At 47.6% G+C, this 20,436-nt stretch overlaps 1 protein-coding gene across 1 annotated transcript in view; it reads right to left on the reverse strand.

The window, feature by feature from the left end:
• Positions 1-4,203: 4,203 nt before the first annotated feature.
• PRDM16 (PR/SET domain 16) overlaps positions 4,204-20,436 on the reverse strand; it is a 346,351-nt gene continuing 330,118 nt past the window's right edge. Inside the window, exons 13-17 of the mRNA XM_055705566.1 lie at positions 14,695-14,864; positions 13,698-13,872; positions 12,203-12,433; positions 11,089-11,263; positions 4,204-8,553 (exon numbers count right to left, since the gene is read on the reverse strand). Of these exons, the coding sequence (XP_055561541.1) occupies positions 8,419-8,553; positions 11,089-11,263; positions 12,203-12,433; positions 13,698-13,872; positions 14,695-14,864 (886 nt within the window). The 3' untranslated portion in view covers positions 4,204-8,418. The remainder of the gene's footprint in view (positions 8,554-11,088; positions 11,264-12,202; positions 12,434-13,697; positions 13,873-14,694; positions 14,865-20,436) is intronic.

Here is a 20,436-nt window from a genome sequence, read left to right on the forward strand (position 1 = left end):
TCGCTCGCCCGGACGGCGCCGCCGCTGGCCCAGCGCCCTCAGCCCGCCGGGCCGGGCCCGGGCTGGGAAGGGACTGGAGCGGGCCGGGAGCGGGCCGGGAGCGGGCCGGGCCCGGGCTGGGAGCGGACCGGGAGCGGACTGGGAGCGGGCTGCTGCGGGGGCGCGCCCGGGGATGCACTTCGGGACCGCGCTCGGGGCTGCGCTCGGAGGTCGCCGTGCCCGGAGGTCGCCGTGCCGGGCCGGGCCGCCGGCAGCCCCAGTTCCCGCTGCCCCGAGCGGCTCCCGCGCGCTCCCTGGGAACAGCCCCTTCCCTGACCTTCTGCCGCCCCCCGCCCCGGTTCTCCCCATCCCCACAAACGGGCCTTTTTCTCGCTGATCTGTGGTGAAGCTCAAGTGCTTTCTGGATGACAAAGTCCACTTGTCAGCAAAAGCCTTTTAAAAGGCTCCGTTCTCCTCTTGCCGCAGCCTGCCTGACAATCCCTCTATTATCAGGGCTTTCTTATCCCACAGATTTTTTTCCCCCCTTCGCTCCGGGGCTAATAAGGAGCAAGGCTGCCAGCCGTCACGGCGGGGCTGAGGGTTTCTGCTCCAGAGTTCAGCCGCTGAGACTGAAACCTTCCCCGGCAAACTCCAGGGAAGGGCTATTATGCTGGATGTGGGATGCCATCATTTGCTCCCGATGAATGACTTTTTGAGCAGAGATCATTCAGCAGTGCGGTAATGCACGGTGTTAGCGCAAAGACCCTGCTTTCAAGTCATTTCTGCTCCCAGGGCCCCTGCTGAACCATCTGACCGCTATCACTAGATAGTTCACCAACTCTCAGCTCATCGTTGTGAAAGGAAATATCCTTGACGTTTTCAGATAATGCTTCATCCCAGCCCGTCCCCCCACCCCAGAACATCCTCACTCTGCCCCACACAAGCTCCCCAGCGAGAAGAACGCATCCCTCCAGCGGGATGCTGGCATGGCTCAGCAGCACCGCCTGGTCCTCCCGGGCCCCGGCAGCAAGGAGGGGTGTCCGTCATTTCATTTCAGGGTCTGTTGTTTCATTTCTTGAAGGTCTTTTGAAGTCTTACAAGCCAAGTACATAAAGTACCCGACAGCAAAGCGAGAGGGCTCCTCAGCGTTATGCCATATTCTTCACCGTGGAACCCTCCTGCCAGCTCTGGATGGCACGAGCGCCGGCAGCCATCCCGTGTAGCCCTTGGACGAGGACAGGAAGGTGCTGCCAGCCCCACCAGGGCTCCCTGCTCACCCCCCCCACCTCCCTGGAAACCAGCCCCCCCATCAGAGCAAGACCAAAGAACAGGCAAGCGAAACCCACGGGCGAGGGTGGGAAGTGCCATGGAGCCTCACGGGCTCGCCGGGAGGATGCGCGGCACGGCAAGCAGCCGAGGCGGTGGTGGACCAGCTTCCTTCTCCACCTGAACAAGCCACCTGGGAAGAAGAGGGGTAAAAGCTGTTATCTTTGCAGCCTATAAAGATTTGGAAATCCAATTCTTCATCAGACTGTTTCTTCCCGTCAAACACCCAGCTCGCTGCTCCTGTACAGGGTTCTCAGTGATGTTCCCCTTCAATTCCCCGAACACCCTCATGCTGCTCCTGTGTACTGTTCTCCTTCTGTGACGTTCCCCTTCAGCTCCCGGGCTCGCTTGGCCCTGCTGCACCTTCACAGCCTCCCGTTAGCACAGCCAGCAAGTCACTCCCACCCCCCCACTGCGCATGCCGCTGCGTCTCCACCACTCCTCCAAGAAAAAAAGCTCACAGGACCATGGCTTATAAAAGCACACAGGTTTATTGCATATCAATCTCATGTATAAATTCATTGTAGCATTGGAAAGATTACATTTGGTATACATTCCTATTCTACAGCATTAACCTCAAAATCAGCTTTTTCTATTCATTATTTTAAAGGAATTTCTCTACACAAGTACATTTGTCTTTTATCACAAGCATCAAAATGAAATTTGTAAAATCGCTTTTTTTAATTATTTTCTACACTTCATATCTTTTATTTCATTATGCTCCCAACAAAGCGATTTCATATTAATTAATAACTGCCAACACTTTTTTTTTTTTCCTTCCTTGGCAGTTCAAGGCTTCTAGCCTCGGACGCAAAATCTAATCACATATACAATAAGTGCATCTACGGAATTTTTTTCTTTTTAATAAAAATTTCACAAACAGACACAATAATGACTGCTAAACACAAGTCATGCACAGTTTACTTATAAACATAACAGAAGCAATATACAATCAAGAATGATATGGAACAAGCACCATCCTCTTTCTCAATGTTTTTTAAACATATGAAAACCAGACATTTACAATTGATTTTAAAAAACACTATACAGTTCTAAAGCAAGAAAAAAACAAAACAAAACCAAACCCAAACCCTAAATCATATCTGTATTGTAACAATGGGAAAAGGAATGACATAGGATGCACAGATTCATGATTCTTGCAAGCACAATATATATATGTTTTAAATTACATCTTCTGCAGGCTGGAAATGACATCAGGGCAAAACATCTCTTGCTCTGAAGAGAGCAACGAGAACGTAAAATACATTGAGAATTACTTTCAGAATTACTTTGTTCACATGTGAATTGCACATTTGGAAATCAAAGCTGCCTTTTTTTTCCGTTTTCATTCTTTTTCCAAAGTGGTAACAAGAAGTAATGACAGAAGAAAAGAGAAAAATAATCTTGGAATCATTCAATAGCATTTTAGTCACAGTATCACTCAACACTACAGAGAAAAAGTGTCATGGCTTTGTGAAAGCACTACTGACCATCGTCTGGGAGCAGAGGGTTTTGCCCTTACGTTACCAGCACTGATCGAGCGGACCGCATCGCTCCCCGCCCATCTTCCAACAGGCAGAAACGGGCAGGTTCCTACACCGTGATGCTTTCCCCCTTCCCCCGCCACACACACACACACAAAATACAGCATGTAAAAGTCGAATGTAAGTCAGCAGATTGAAATCGGCCGAGGGGAGTGGGCTCACAATCCAGTGCTTTGATGCTTAGAGTCAAACGTGTTCATGTCATTGTGCAAGTGCTTTTCAAAACGCTTCAGATGAAGTGAAAAAGAAGCCGTTTTCAAGAACGTCTGTTGAAAGTCTAAGTGCTGGTTAGGGAGAAATCGAAAGCTTCCACTAGTTTGTTTTAAGCAAGACACAAACCAAGCTTTGTGTTTCATCCTGGAACGCATTCAAGCCAACTTGGCTCGTGTTTTGCTGTTTCACCCCATTTGGTTTGGCTTTGTTGCCGGCGCTCGGCTGCCGCCCTGGAGCCCTGTGCGCACCTACTCGTTTCTGCTGCAACCTGCGGCGCGCACACCCAGCCGGCACGGGGTGCGTTACAAAGGCACGCGCCCAGGCAGCCAGATGCCCCGCAGGAACACCCCTGTGCATCCACGAGCAAACCAGGTGCTTCTGACCCGCGGCTGCTTGGCACATCCCGTGGGAGACCCCGGTGCGCCCGCGCGCTCGACACCACGTGCTGCGCCTTCGGCTGCCTGCATCAGGCAGTGACTCACACCAGTACCGACCGCCGGCATCCCAGCAGGCAAGAGAAAGGGAAAGCACATACAGCAGACCGATTTTCTCCTCCCTAACTAGCTGAAAGGTTTATCTGGGGTCGAAGTCGCATTCAGAAGCAAGGATGCTGCTCGAAGCACTGTCCCTGCGGCAGCACTGACCAGCCAGTGACAGTGGCATCCACCTCACCCGGTGACACAAAAAATTCACAGGGCTTCTCCCCTTCTCTCCTCCTCGCTGTTGTGGCAATATGGCTATGAGATGTGAAAACACTTTTAATAAATAGATCCTACGCAAATATTCTTGGGTTAAATCACACCTCGAGCGGTGCCCTGGCTTTCCAACTAACAGCAGATCTTATCGCCATCCCTGCGGCTCGCACCTTGCTGTGTCACACCTCCCTGGCACAACGCGTTAGCGGCGTGGGATGGCCTCCAGCACGGCAGCTCCACATCCCACCGAAGCCCAGGGGCCTGCCCCCTGCACCCCACCCCCGCTGGGAAGCACAGAACCTTCCGCAACACGCGCACCTCTCGGGAAACATCCTGCAAAACAAGGGATTGCTATTGCTCCAAGAGCAAATCAAAACCTAAACATCTGCTATGAGCTGCAACACGTTTCAAGTGCAATTGAATGAAAGCTACGAGATAAACAGAGATTCAGTGAGGCTTTCTGTTTATTTATCTTAACTGCGGAAAAATTAAAACTTGTAATCAGTGCTAAATTAGAGGAGTCGGGAGATCCTACAACAAACAGACACTAGCTAAAGAAAACAGGAAGAAAACTTAATCAGGAAGTATGAAAAAAAAATCATTTCATGATTTTAGGAACTAATTTTTAATGTCCTCAGTCCCTGTCTGGATTGGACCTCCCTGTCCCCGGGCAGCAGCACGCAGCAGGAGATGCCCTTGCTCCTGGGGAGCCCCAGGGCAGTAACGGCGCAAGCTGAGGCAGCGTGAGGAGCTGCTGGCAAACTCAGCCTCTGAAGGAACAACGAGACAGCCAGGAGGGCTGGGATACCGAAGGGAAGACCATAGACACCCCAAATAAATCCTCGCAGTAACATTTGCATTTCTTAGTACTTGGCCCACATTTTGGAACCCAGCTCATCGCTGCTCCTTCAGCTGCTCTGTTCCCTCCTCACGCTGAGCAGCGTGATGCCAGCCTCTTCAAAGATTGCTTCAGTGATGAAGAAAACATCGGGTCAGAGCACGCAAACACTTACTGTTACCCACAGATCTTGCTCCATCAAGACAGACACTGCTGCGGTCCCTTCAGAAAGATGCTCAGATGTACGGTTTCCTCCAGGCAGGTACCAGGAGCCACGGAGCTGCAGCTCAGGCTTTCGTGCTGTAACGGGACAGGACCCATCTATCCCCGTGTGTAAGGCCGGGCTACATTTCTGTGCTCTCCTGGAGTGGGGTCCAGGATCCTGCAGGGCCAGACAGTCCCATCGGGGCCGAGTGCTTCTGTGGGCCGTGGCAATGGGCCCCAGTGCCACCAGCGCTCACTGGATGAGTCCCTTGGCATGCACGGGGAGAGCAGCTGGCGCAGCTCAGGGCTTGCAAGCCGGTGGCCTTCCCAGGGCAGGGCATGGGGGTGCTGCAGCGGAGTGCACGTCTGCTGTGGACCCAGCGCTGCCGCCAACTCCGACACGCTGCATCCCATCAGCGGGGTCACCCTGGCTCTGTCGGCTGCTCCCTCCTGGGGTGGCAGCACCCGCGAGCGCCACCACGTCACCCAGCTCCCGGCTCTGCACCTCAGTGCCGGTGGGCAGCAAGGGCTGCTGGGTGAGACATGGCATGGTGGCATGGCTTACTGGCACAGTGGCATCGCTTGCTGGCACGGTGGCATGGCTTGCTGGCATGGTGGTGTGGCTTGCTGGCACGGTGGCATCACTTGCCGGCCCCCCAGCTGCACCCGCCGGCTCCCGGGTCTGTCCCGGCACACTGCTTGCCCTGCGGAGCCGGGCTGCCGGTGCTCGGTGGCCGGGCGCGCGGGGAGGGGCTGCTGGCTTTCGGGTGGGGGCTGCGTTTGCTTTCCAAGCGGCCGAGGAACTACAGAGAAACCTTCGTCTAACGCACCGGTCACGTCAAGGCGAACTAACAAACCCTATGATTGTCTGGAGAATCGGCAGCGCGACTAGAGCAGGGCTGGTCAGGGTCATTTGGCACATGGACAACATCTTCCTACTCCCTGGTTATCAATCATACAACATACAACCTTAATTACACAATTTTGGTCCTTCACTACGTACTTATATTAACATTATTTCTTCACAATAATGATACCTAATGCAAAAAATACTGTTAAGGAAGAAATAAAATAAGAAAAGAATTAGCAAAAAATTACAAGTTATATACAGATTAAAATAAATTCCATCAGGAAAAGAAACAATTCTTTTATTATTTTCAGTTGGCCCCCGTGGGAATAATTTAAAGGCCAAGCGCCTGGGCAGGGCTGTGCTGCGGCAGCAGCAGAGGCAGATGTGCGGGGACGGGGCCGTCCCAGCCCCTCGCAGAGCCTGGCTTCTCTCGACATTGGCAGCTCTCGGGCCGACCTACCCAAGAGCTTTGTGCAAATATATGAAGCAGTTCGGGTTACACTGACTGTTGGTCTCAGAGCCTTGGGCACTTTCACAGGATGTTGTCAAAAACCAAAAAGGAAGGGTAAATTTTCTTGGAAAATACACTGATGCTGCTAATATACCTTTTGTTCCTTCTGTACCAAAGCCACCCTAGATGCTTTCCTCTGCGGACAGCCGGAGGCTCCCGGCTCTCTGAAAACAGCCTCACGTGCGCTCTGGGGCGCAGAGCGAATTGCCACGGCATCGTTCCTAACACACCCTCCGCTTTATTCCGGTAGCTGTTTCCTTTCTTTTAGCTTGCTGGAGTGAGGCTTCCCCATTGCGTCTCTCCCCACTGGATGACACAGGAGCCACCATCCGTCCTTTCCCACCCCGTGCAGGCAGAGCGGCTGCGCGTCTCGAGTACTTACAGGCGATCACTGACGGCTGCGTGCTGCTTCTCTGAAATCAGCCATTAACCCAGTTCTGCAGGCGTTATTACCTGATCAAAGCACTTCGCAGAAGCAGACCCAGCACTAAAATATGCTGAAGTAAATGGGAAAAGCTCCTCTCGGCTTCACTGGCTTTGGATGCAATCCTTACAGAGCCAGCCTGCCAGAGCACCCAGACTCCCCGCAGCTGCCAACGCAGAACTGCAATGGGCGAGATGCAGAGGCACGTGCTTGCCCTCAGTGGTAGCAGTAGTCCAGTCCTCAGCATTTCCAATTTTTAGATGCTGTAATGCAACAATTCTTAGGACACGCATTCTAAACTTGATCTGCGTAGCTGACGGTACCCTTTGCAAGGTCTAATTGCTTTCCTGATTATTCCATAATTCAGCTTTACCTGCAAATCACTGCTCCCACAGCAGATTGTAATCGCAACGTAGACTAGCATCAACATCACAGTATTTCTGGAGGCTGCTTTGTATCAGTAACGAAGATGAGACTTTGAAGTGATTTAAAATCACTCATAAAACACCTGTGAGCAATTTAGAGTCAGAGAGACAATTCTATTCTTAGTGATGTGCTTGAATAGAGGGCTGTAACCCTGAGGTTGCTCAAGCAAGGAAATTTTAACCTTTCTACTTAAATTATAGGCCAAGTAGCAGTGTGTGATGCATAAGCAACCATCCAGCATACTAAAACAACTGCACGAGTCAAAAATTTCTGCCACAATTCCCGGATACTATCAACACTGAAAGGATGTCACTCTAAACAAAACCCTGGGAGATAAACTAGAAGATGTGTCCCAATTGCCCTTCATAAAGCGAGACTCGCCACCTCCCACGCTTTCTTGCACAGCTCCCCGCTCCAGGTGGGGGTTCAGCCCGGGACCTCTCTGCCTGGGAAATTCTGAGTGTTTTCAGCAGCTCAGTTGGGGGCAGCCAGGCCAGCACAGGGCAGTGCCACAGCCCCCCGTCCTCCCACCCCACAGACTCGCTGAGCATGGCGTTTTCTGAAACACTCCCGATGCTTCAAGTCCAAGCAGCAGCTTGGACTCACGGGCAGCAGCAGAGATCGAAAGCTCTCGCAACCTTGCAGTGTTGGTGGAGACAGAAGGGTGTTCAGGGCACAGCCGATGCGCGTGAGCCACGTATTTGCATGACACCTTGATAACCCCAACCTCAGCAATGCTCTGGGCTGAAGATTCCTCAACCAGGACACTGCACGTGGTGGATCGTGGGCTCGCATTCCAGCAGCTTTGCACTGTGCTGGTATGTTTTGTGGGGAACAAAGGATAGGACGGAATTTCTGTGAGAGCACAGAATTTCAAAGGCTTTTGGGCGTCAATTAAATGGGTTGAATTTACCCTTCCCTGGTATAACTCTTCAGTGGCTGTGTCAGAATTGCACCAGGGATAGGTCACCTGGCTCCCTTTCCTTCTTGCTTCGCTGTTCAGCTGAATTGAAAGGAAATGCTACCGAATGGTTTCAAGCTTTCATTGATACGCAGGCTTTACTGGCTCAGTGAAACTGGTTTGTAACATTAGAGGGGCCAATATTTGATTGCACTGTTGCAATTCGTGTCTTGCTCATGCTATTCCTATAGACTGTGAAATCCTAGGGCTGCATCAGGGTTATCCAGTTTTGGAGACGTCCGTTCTGATAAATTAGAAATGAAAACTCCGGATAGATAAAAATGCAGGACTTGTAGGTCAGATGCAACAGGTTTCCTTCTCAGCCAAAAGTCCAGACGACTCCCTGAGGCCCTCTCATCCATCTTCTGCTTGCTAGGATTTTTTGCTAGGATAATTGCAGCACCACCGCCTCCTCGCTTGGACTCTGGCCAGTGCCTTGTTGACCTCTCAGAGGTGGTTGATGGGGTTAAAGGTCCCCGACTCTGAAGCTGCTCCTGCCATGTCCAACCAAGCACCCAGAGAGTTCTGGGAGGACGCGTGGAGGGGAGCGTTCTCAGACAGGGACAGCATCATTGCATAAGCCTGGAGGAGAGAAGAGCAATGCAGAGGACACGTGTGAATACACACACAGGACAGGCTATAACAAACCCTCCAAAGCACAGCACCATCTAACCACACAGGACATGTAGGCCAGCCAGCACCCCTGGGCCCCGGCAAAGAACCTTGCCAGTAGGTCTCAATTTATATCCATACACCAGGATGATACCCATCACTCCAGCTATGCAGATCTGCCAGTGTATAGGCAGCTGTAGGGTTAGTCAGGAGAGGCCATCATTCCCACCAGCTTTTAAAGGACCAAATCCATTCTGTGCCGGCTCTGCACTCGGCCACAAACCCCACACCTGAGTCTAGGCTCTGCTCTCAGGGGAAAGCAGCTACCAGCAGAATGCCAATTATTTTGTTTTGTTCACAAAAAAGTACACCTACAGACAAGCAAGTGGCTAAGCGAGGCAGGGGCCCCAGCAGTGGCGCAGCCATACCCTCATCAGCTGGAACCCGATGGGCAGCGGGCTACTTGTTGTGACTCACTGCTTGGAGGTGCCCACCGCTGCCTGCAGAAACCTGCACGTATGTTCAGGAATACAGGCATGAAATGCTCACTGGCATTACCGCTGTGTCCGTATGTCCTTGTCAGGGTAGATTTACTGCTGCGGTGAAACGGTTAAAAGTGTCTGCTTAGAAAAATGCATTGAGGCTTCTGCTTTCTCTATAACAATCTGCTTGTTTCTTTGTAATCTGGATGCTCTCCCTCTCCCAGGACTACTTGTCTCATACAGCTGCGCATCCTTTCAGAGCCCACACAAGTGATGTGAAGGCTTAGGGAGACGACAATCTCACATACTGGAGGTGTAAGGCAATGTCACCGCCACCCACAACCTGGAACACAGGAGGACCTTGTCCCCAGCCTCCCTTGCCTACATCAGCTGGTGCAACGCACACTCCTACTTGGCACTGAACTGGTGGCTGTGTAGCCCTCTCCTTCACACTGAGGTTACTGAGGTTGCCCCCAGCCGCACACAACCCTTTGCAGGACAGAAGACAAAGACCATACATTATCTGGGACATCAGTACGACGCTCAGTACAGCAGGACCCTGAGTAATGCAACTGTAACAGTGACCATACGAACCAGTTACCCGACTTCAGCCTCCCCTCGTAAAAGCTGAGAGTCAGTTCTACTTGTCAAGGCAACACATTCAGGTGCTGTAGGTGAGTGCTGGGAGAGTACAGCTTGGTAGTGTTACGGACATGCACGCTTCTAAAATTGCTTAAAAGAAAGAGCAACAAAGGACCGTGCTGCTCACGCACATCTTGGGTTTTACCGTTACATTTTCTGCATGAGAGATGGTTCGAGTGATTCACTTCTTGCGATTCCAGTGTAACCAGTCCTGCGTATCATACACTACAAAATCCATTCAAAAAAACAAAATATCCCCCCATCCAAGCACAGGCTGGATGTAGTGCAGTGTAAATTTTAAAAGAGTGAGCTGTTCCTGAGTCGTTAGCACGTTTGGCATATTAGTAACAGGACACATGGAAGAGTCAGGCAAGCAGCTTGTGTTTAAATTCATTTCACCCAGAGGCAAGCTGTGTCCTAGCCTCAAGCAGCCCTTCCCCAGCTTCAGCACTAGCGCCTACTGTGAAGAAGGACAAGAATTTCATAATTTTGGGTGACCATAAATCAAAAATCATGTTCTGCTTGGCAACTGCACTAAGCTACTGCTTTGCTGGACATTGAGAATAGATTTCATGACAAATTCTGTTGCTGGAAGGTTAGAAAGGGATTCCAAGGCAACAGCTACACTCACCCCCCCAAAGGGGTGGGTATGCTCTCTCCAGTCCAGTCCGGTGGTGGAACTTCACTGACTGGTTCTTTTGTGAGAATCCTTTTGTAGGGATCAAGACGTGAACTTCATAAAACTTGACTGAGTATTTTGGTTTAATGACAAAGCAGAAAGCACAAACGGATCTGCCCCATATCCCCAGATTTTTCTCAGAACTCCAACACGTGCCAAGACGTCATTCTGAGGTTTCTTGGTGGGTCTGAACTGGCCTAGCTCACAGGGCAGATTTCTATTTTAAGGTTTGCTTTTAGAAATCAGGGAGGTAAGTGAGGAAGTCCTCTAGACTTGCTGGATTGCACGTCCTGGAAATCTTGTTGCCTATTGCACCTTTGATAATCAAACCCAAGGATGCTTTCTTAGTATATACCAACTAAAGACCCATCCCAAAGTGTAAATAAATGATAAGTTATAAAAACATTTATACAGACAGAGAAAAACAGACAGATGCCTCTATCTTTCTAGATAAGCATGTTCCCACAGCACAGGCTAAATGATAAATTCATCTGGTGACCTAAAACCGATGCCCACTCTGTTTCTCCTCTATTTCAGTGTAATTGCAACAAGACACAGCTCACACACAATTCACACATTACAGTTAGAATTCCTGCTCACTGGAAGAGGAAAATAAACCTTAGCTAAAGGAGGCCAGCTGCCTGCTAACCCTACCGTACGTGCCGGCGGCAAGCTAGATAAAATGGTCTGTCATATACCTACCTGGTTTTTAGCCTGCCTGTACAGAGTCTGTTTTATTGTCTCAGAGTCTAAGGTGGAATTAAACACATCTTTAACTTCAAATGCTTCCTCGGCTGCTTTGCGAAGATCCAGCCCCTTCCCAAAATTCGGCATCTGCTCCAAATCTAACAAGCCGGCTTCGTCCTCCTCAATACACCTGTACCAATGACCAGGGGAAGGGGTTGACCTGTTGTTAGCTCATCTCACCGTTCACATCTAGCCAATGTGAGTGCTGCTAACCCAGTGCCTGCATGCACATACATGGGGGTCTCACAAGCCACATGCGTGAACTGACACGGACAAACACCAAAATGACACGAAATGCAAGGAGCAAAGAAAAAGTGGAGAGCATGACTATGCACAGACAAGCACTAGTGCTATAGAGATCTGTCGTTCAGCGTGGCTACGATTCACTTTGGTCTTCTGTGTGGAGATGTCCAATTGCTGCCCACTCCTTGAAATGTTTGACACTGGACCAGTGCCTGAAGAACACTGCTGAATTTTCTTAAAATAGTGATGCGCTGAAATCAAGATAGATACTACTTTGCATCACGGGACGTTTGTTACGAATACCAGCGGGGAAACTGGAGGCAGACCGAGGCAGAAAGCAAGCTAAGCCTACACTATGTGCAACAAACTTCAATTTTAAAGGCATCTAGGCATGGCTTGACCTTGGGAAAAAAAGGCTTCACTTTTTCCCCGAGCTCTGAGAACTCCACTTGAAGTCAACCACATTTTGCTACAACTAAAATGGCCAGAGCAGCACAACACGTATGCCTCTTCCTTTGCCCTGACCAGTGTTTTAGCGAGAAAGACATTATTTGCTGAACTGTGGTACCATGAAAATGCTGTTTTCTGTGTGGAACTAACTTCTTAAGTCTTGGATAGACACCTCAGCACAGATCCTCCTTGCAGTCCACTTGTTTCATGTCCCCCACCATGGTGAAAATGGAATCTCTCAAGTGAATGCTTAAATCAAACTGGAGGTATGATACATGGCTTGAAAAATAAAACAAAAGCACTCACAATCTACCACTGACACAGGGCCAGAAGTCTGAGCCCCGTGTGACTTCTCGAAGGGAATAGCCCACCTCACCTTCGGGTGTGGTCAAAGCTCATGGTGAGAGATGTGGGCTCTTCATCTTCTTCATCCTCAAATGCTCCTCGGGGCTCTGCGGTGGGTGATACCGTTTCATCCTGTGACTTCCCTGTCAGGCTGTCATCATCTTCCTCTTCCAGTTCTTCATCTTCATCATCCACATCTTCTGTTTTCTCATTTGCTAATCCATGACACTGGGAATTGCCATCAATATCCTGGATTTCTGGCCTGAAATATTTCGTCGAGGGTGGGGGCAGAAGAAAGAAAAGAAGAAAAAAAAAAAGATGCCAAGTGCATAAGTCAGGCATTTTCGCTGTGATGTTAAGACTTTGAGAATTTTATGCACGTGTATGAATATAGAGACATATTTATGTACATATGCATATTATTTAAACAGCAAGGAAAAGGAAAACAGACATGTTTCAGGCATTTAAAAGTCAGCCTTCCACCATGTCTTGAGGGCTAATACGCTTGTCAAGTACATACCAACTCCAAGGCTTTTCAAACTAGAATTTTGTCTGATCTGGATTTAAATGATAGCTTTCCATCTCTTGAAATATGACATCTGTGGGACAAGTGACTTTCCTCCTTCTCTGTCCTATTGTATTCTAACAATCTGCCTTCGAGCAACCATGAGGAGGAAGCTTTCTCATGGTGCAATCCAACAGCCAGCCTAAATCCTCTCTCCTATTATTTTTGTTATTCATGCCCACGTGGACCCAGCGGAGCACACAACACCGGCAGTTTGACCAAGAGAACAAGAGTGGGATCGCCAGCGCCACGGACTTGGAACCAAGAGGATGCCACCAAGTGACCTAAAGTTATGATTAACATCTGCACCAGAAACTTTAGGTCAGCATGTTTCACACGACTTGCTGTTCTTTAGGTGGGTCACACCGCCATGTGGATTTCTCATACTTGCATTTTGGACTTAAATCTTAGCGTTGGGATTAAATAGCTATTTGGGAAATCAGGATAGCAGCAGGTGAAATATCACTCTGTCAAAATAAGGATAATTTGAAATGAACTAACAGACTAGTAAGGCAGGTGCCTCTGGTTCCCTTAGTCGGCACTCTGAGCAGTGAGGGAACAGGCCATGTGGCTTCATGGCAGAAGGAAACGGTTCAATAATGACATTTTTATCTAGAGAACAAATTGTATTTTCGCACAACTATTGCGCTGGAGCCAACAGGAGCCAACAGCAGCCGTGGGCCGCCCTGCCTTCTAGTGCAGCTGCTCCTGAAATGTGCCCCACCAGCTGCAGCCATGGTCCGACCGTCAGCGGCTCCCTGGTGTCAGCCCTCCTACCTTCAGTCGCTGGCTGAAAAGACAACACTGGGCTTAGAGCTTGAAGCTGAACGCGTTTTCCTTCCAAACTGTTACACTTCTCTCTTTTGTGCATTTTAAACCAAGTGCTGCAGGGCAGAGGCTGACTGGTCTCTCAACCACGTTAACAACACATGTCACCAGGTAATTTTATTTGCTTGTCTACCTTTTATCTGCTAAAGTTGATGCTTGGTTCATCTCACTATTTGCAATAAAATTTCTGATTTCAGAGAAATACGAATCCTCTTTTTCATCTAAAAGTGCATGGTTGTCTGATTCCGAGTTGGGGGAAGAGGCACTGGTCCCAAGGTGGTTCGTAATGACTCCGGAGTGCTGGCTCACTGAGTGAGGGAAACAAGAAAAGAGAACAGGAGAAACTATCAGATACTGTCAAAGCTATTGTTTAGAGGAAAAATCAAAGACGAATGTTACGCAACAATCCCCTCACTATATATTAATGATTTAACATTTAAGAGAAATCTCATGGGCCAAAGCAGCCAAATAAAGCTTGTGTTTTCCAGACTTGAACTACAGAGAGAAATATGGTGATGCAGCACTTACAGATGCTATATACAATTTAAGAACCACTGTCCATTGCAAAAGTGTTTGCCTGTAACTCTTCCGTATATACTTTTTTTTTTTCCTAGGCTGGGAAATCACTTAGTAGGATTCAGCACAGGAATGTCTTCCTTCAGTTTTTATTTTAAGGCAAAGCTAATTTATCTTCCTGAGCTTCACACGTACCTACAAAGGCATTTCGGGATGAAAACTCTTGGTAGATTGGTAGAGCTTGACATGTCCACATCAGCATTGTACCAGGAGGTCTCACAAGGTGAGGTTATGCTCCCTGGACAGAGTCCCCAGGAAGCGAGCATCACGACTGCTATTTTATGGATTGCAAAAGGGCACGTGTAAGTAATACCTGACAAGAGCTTGGCAGCGCGGAGCACCGTGCATGACTGTGTGCACATTACAATCAGGCATCGCAGATAAACGTGTCTCAGGACGCACAAGGAGCTGGTGTTTGGCTTTTTTCTACCTAATGACATTCAGCCTTAAGAAACTGCTTTCCAGAAAGGTTTCCCAAGGACCAGAGAGACCAGACCACGGTGTCTTCTCTCTCCAGTGCTGCAAGAGAACCACCCAGCCATGTCCTTTCCTACCTGGAACATTCTCGTGTTCGTGTTTCTTAAGATGTCGGTCCAAGTTGGTCTGCTGCCCAAAGCATCGGTTACACAGGTGACATTTGAATGGCTTCTCCTTGTTATGGATGTTTCGAACGTGCCGCTGGAGGTTGGAGGAAATGCTGAATGACCTGTCACAGTATTTACACCTGAAAAATAGAAGCAAATGCCAAAGAGTGCAACGTGAGGGGAAAAAAAAATGCAAAAGAAAAATCTGACTATCAGAAAACCAGAAAACGTTGGTCTATAAATCTTTACTCAGCTGAGGACCTGGGAAGCACGAGGCATTAATCATTCCAGACAAATCTGATATTATTGTTACTCAAGGAGCACAAAAAAAAGGATTAGGATTAATTAAGAAGTGAGTCATCCAAACAAATAAGAATTTCAAACAAAATAATTACTTTTCCACACGTGAATGTGAAAATAAGAAAGGTGAATTTATTTCTTCCACCCTTCTCATTTTGTAGGGGAAGCAGGTGAAATATGGCTGTGGAGGGAGGAAAAAGGAGACAGAAAGAGAAGAAAGACGGGAGGGTAAATGTACAAAATAGCTCTTAGCTAGTGTATCTCTACACGACCCAGTAATCTGGACATACAGAAGATTCCAGACTTTGTGAAATTCCTTGTTGTACTCAGGATGCAGGCAGTACAGCATGACTTTAAAGGTAATTATGATTATTATGATAGTACAATAGCTCCCAAGAAATACACTGGAGTTTCCAAACAGGGTAAGATTTACTCCTATGGAGTAAATATCTGGTTTACGATGAAAAAAATGCGGAATCTAAGAAGCCAAGCCAGAATGTTTAGGGAAACTGGCTGAGTAAAGAAATGTTTCCTCTTTGAAACGAACCTCTGCAGGACCCGTGGTAGATGCGTTGGAAGCTTGTTCCGAGTTGCCACCCCCCTCTCTGGATCCAGACTCCCTCCAAATAACAACAAGGCTTTGCTAAACCGTGGTGCTTGGTGAAGTGCCCCCCCCAGCAGAGCAGGAAGGCAGGCCATGTACTGAAGAGGGCAGCTTTGAGCCGCGGTGGAGAGTTCCAGCGCTAACGCTACAGAAAACCTAATTCCTCTTGGAATCCGCCTGAACCCCTCATTAGCTCTCCCTTGAAATACGTCATTTGTAGCTCAACAAAGCTGCTCTCCTCATGGCTCTACTTCCAAACCCCATGAGAAGTAGAATCCCTTCCCCGCTACAGACCTCTGCAAATCCTGGACACTTACGGCACCAAATAAAACCTGTCCTTAAAGCCCTCGTAATTCCAGAACAAACCCGCTTGCTTTAGCAGAACTGCTCTGCGCTCCTCGAACCGAGAGCAAAATTTTCCCCGCTGGGCTGAGCCACTATTTGATCAGGCAAGAAGCTGGCGATGCACATGGGCACATTTTGGGAACGGCGTTAGTTCCCTACACGAGGAGGGCACCCAGCCCTTCCCCACCTTCTGCTCCATCCCTCCAGTATGAGACGGGATTTGCCTTGACCCTACGGACACCCTACAAACACAACAGGTTCAAATGCGGGAAGGAGGTGCGAGTGTAAAAAAATCTATGCTGTGAAACACACACATAATTTCCAGATGTGCCACAGCTGTGATTTTTATTTGGTCTCTAAAAAGAAATTGATATTATTTTTGGAAATAGCAGAGATACATTTATGAAACACTCTCTCTCGCTGAATGTTTATGGATTCCATGTCCACCTCCAAATTTCCTACCGTTAAATCACCAAAAAGGATAAAGAGCTTTCAAATAATGAACCTTTATTATCATTAACCTAGGAAGAAAGTAAAATCTCTTTTTAAGCCACAGTTTTCTCAGACTTCAAAAGTTTTTCATTTTCTCAAAAACCTTGAAACCAAAACCCAAGGTTTCTCAAAAAAAACTTGTTTAAGGAAAGCAAGGCATTATTTGAACACCAGCAAGAACAAGCACGGTTTATACACAGAGGGTTGATCACGCACAGATTTCCAGCTCTTGCTCTCCTCCTCTCCGTTAGCCACTGCAGGATTTGCTCTCAGGAGCTGCCAGGCTTCGGCAGCTCCTACTGTTCAGCGCTTCAGAAAACTGCGGTGTCCAAACCAGCCAGAACCCCTGTTACCCCACGGGATTTCCACACGCAGTTTTGCCCAGCCCAGTTCTGCCGGTGCTGGATCAGCCGCCCCCTCCTCGCCCCTGCTGATGCCCAAGGGCTTTGCTCCCTGCCTGTCCCCATGCTCCGTGCCCTTCCCAGCTGGGCACTGCTGCGTTGCTGGTGTTTGCCTAATGCCTGGCAGCACCAGGCTCTGCTGTGCCATGCTGTGCCATGCCATGCCGCCGTGCCTGCGGTGCCCCGCGCCGGGGCTCCTGCATTACTCACACCAGCAGCCCCAGGGACTTCAAAGGCAGCGCTCGCCTGCGCAAGGCAAGAACGATTGGGCCTCCGGTATGTCCATTTATTTAGATGTTCAGGAAGTCTTTGAAAAGTTTCCCCTGACAGGTCCTTGCTCTAACGATGAGCTATGTGGATGCAGGGTAGGGTACGGAGAAAGGATAAAGAGCTTGTTAAAAAAATAGAAAACAGAGGGGCATTGGAAAGGAGCAATAGCTAATGTCTGAAAGCAAAGGGATGAGGGAGACGTACTGTATTATTTGTGGTCCCAGAGGGGTCGGTATTTGGATCTCTGCTGGTTTTAATCTAAATAAATGACCCAGACAGAGGAACCAGCTTCAATTCAGGGAAGGGGTGAACGCAGAGGCAGGAGAAGAATAAAATTCAAAAGCAGCGGTATTTGCTTTGTAAACAGGCTGACAAAATGCTAGTAAAGTTTTTTTCCTTATCAGTTTAAAGTAACACACCAATGGGCTAAAAAAACAGAAAGTAGGAGTGAACAAAAGGGAAGAAGGAGCCAAAGCTGAGGAAGGGCCAGCATCCCTCGGGCCCCGAGGAGCGCGGGTACCTGGGATAACACCACCAGCGGGGAAAAACAGGCGGCAAGACCCAGTAACGTAAGAACGAGTCACGTAGCTAATCACTGTGTGACTACACGGTTTGGGAACACTCCACGTGCGACAGTCAGGCATTTGATAACAGGCTTTGTAGAGTTCCAACAGCATAACAGCACTTGCAAAATTTTACCCTTATTTGATGATCAATGTGAGCTGTAAAGACCAAATTGCAGGAACAAAGCACAAACCACATGGACAGCTAATCTCCTTCTGAGTAACTCCTTAACCTCAAGCACATTTATGCCAGGGATGAATTCAGGCTACATTTTTAAAAAGAGAAAACGAGAGAGAAGAGGTACTTAGTGAGCTATATGCAATCTTAAATGACCTGGTAGACATCAGCTTTAGTTGTTAGTTTCAACTTAATGCAGGTAACAGGACATGGGGGCCTACAAGGAAATTAAAGAAAAACAAATTCAAAACAGACGTCAGGAAGCACATCTTTATAGGAGGAATCACAGCCTTACAGGCAGTGCTTCAGGACTGGGTGTAATTCAAGAATCAATTAGAAGGCATCCTGGAGGGAACAGACATTTAAGAGAAGAAAATAAAGTCTTGCTGAATCAAGCAGCTTTTAGTTGTCCTCAGTCCAGGTTTGATGCAGCTTATGTGATTCTGTGATTCCAGGGAGTGAAATCAAAACTAAGAAGCAAACCCACCACAACGATGCACCCTTTGGGTCACAAGGAGCTTCCCCAAAATCTGCCCCTTCTGGCCTTTGCCCGGTAAGCTCAGACCGACAGCAAAGCCCTGGGGTTTATGACCTGAGTTTCCAGGTAAGCCTGATGTGGTTTTACAAGCCCAATGTTTCTTTTGCATTTCTCTGAAAGAAACAGTTAAGGTCGATAGTCCTTTGTACCACTGGGTTTTGAAATACATACTACGGAATTTTGGATGTAGTGTGGGAAAAAGGAATGAAAAGAAGCATGCCGAATTTCACCCTAGGGCATATTGTCTGAGTCTTTTCAGGAATCGGTTGATTTTTAGGAAGTGAAGGGCATCACAGGTATTTCTTACTCTTCACGTAGCACTTTCCCTTTACAAAAAGAATTATTTTGCCTCCTTATTGCTCATGTGCTATTAATTCCTCCTTTATACAGCAGTAAATAGGCACCTAGGAAGTTTAAGTGACTTGGTAAAAAACACACCACATATCAATGACAAGCAGGAATCACAACCAAAACACCTGATTTTCTGGCCTGCCCATTCCCTGGTCTACACTTGGACATTTGGTCAGTTTATTTTAGCTTTAAGAACACGTTAAGTCATATTTGGATTACTATATAACACTGACAGAGTCAAAAGAAAAAACAGTTAACCAATGAAAAGTTATGAGAAAGGCATCAGTTAAACACTGAGAAGTCAGCCACCTCCTTTTACCTGCAAAAAGTCGGCACTTAAAAAAGACCCAAGCTTTCCAAACAATTACTGCTGCAAAAGTTGGAAATCTCAGTTCTCTGAGAGCAAAAGAAAAGCAATGATAATTAAGCTCTTCTGTAAACGATAATTAAGCTCTTCTGTAAACGCAGCACTAACTCTCAGGAGTGCTATTATAATGCAACATTGTCCAGAAGTCAAAACCCTGTTACAAAAAAACCCACACAGGCCATTTTATGGGAGAAGACCAGATCAAATAAATCTTTATTTTCCTAACCTTTGTTAAGTTGCAAGTCTCCTTTTTTGGAAGAAAATTGAACTAACAATCTCTGAATAATCGGGAGCAAGCATTTTAGTCAGACAGGGGTGTATAGTGAGTACACACTATTCATTCAAGGCGTATCAAGTAATGCAACTGAAAAAATCAGAACGGGGAATGGTTCCAAAATATATGTCTGCTTTGGAGAGTTGGGGTTTTTTTTATTTTTAATATACCTAATGTCTACACTCAAAATTCTGCATGCCTCTGTATGGAAAAAAAATTTGACTCTGTATGCACCAGCGATTACAATGTGCGAGAGAGTAGCTTCTTAAGTTAAACTAAGCATAAAAATTTGATGTATTTGACCACATGGCCTTTTGCTGCTCATAAATTTGTTTGTGTTTCTCTTTATATAATAACTATTACATTAGCTTTGTTGTGAACTTATGACTGTGTATGGAAATACCATAGTATCAGCTACCAAAAATGAAACTAACTGAATTGTTACTATTGTTTGACAATGCGCAAAACACTTACTCACGTTATGGAAAACACAGTGCTTGATTTTCAGCGAGCTCTCAAGTCATCACTCATTCCGTTTTGCTCATATAGGTACCTATTCTAACAAGAAAACAATCGAAGCATGCTTTTTTTGCCAAAGTTTTTTGAAACGGACTGCAAAACACCAGGAGAAAACACTGGGGGAAAAAAATCCAACTCTGTCTTCCATGAGAAATATTCCTTTATATACCTACACACACATACACGCTTGCATGTACCTTCTTGTGAGTTTGAGTCAAATTTAAAACACTCACTTAAACAGGAGCCCCTTTATGAGAAGCAGAACCTGCGTGTGCCCAGGCTGGAGCATCATGCCCGCCCGCAGGGTGCTGGCCCGGGATGGAGGGGTTTTTTTGCAGTTTTGCAAAGCACCCTTTTGCATAGACACCACGCAAACTCAAGCATAAAAATCACATCACCTTGCCCCACAAACTGGCAGAAACAGTCGTTCAGCCTTCTCCCTTAAACACCCATTGAACGTGTGAAACAGCACGCGGCTCTCCCCGCTCTCAGCACTCTTTTTAAACTTTA

The sequence above is a fragment of the Falco cherrug genome, chromosome 3, assembly GCF_023634085.1.
Source record: "Falco cherrug isolate bFalChe1 chromosome 3, bFalChe1.pri, whole genome shotgun sequence".
Lineage (NCBI taxonomy): Eukaryota > Metazoa > Chordata > Aves > Falconiformes > Falconidae > Falco > Falco cherrug.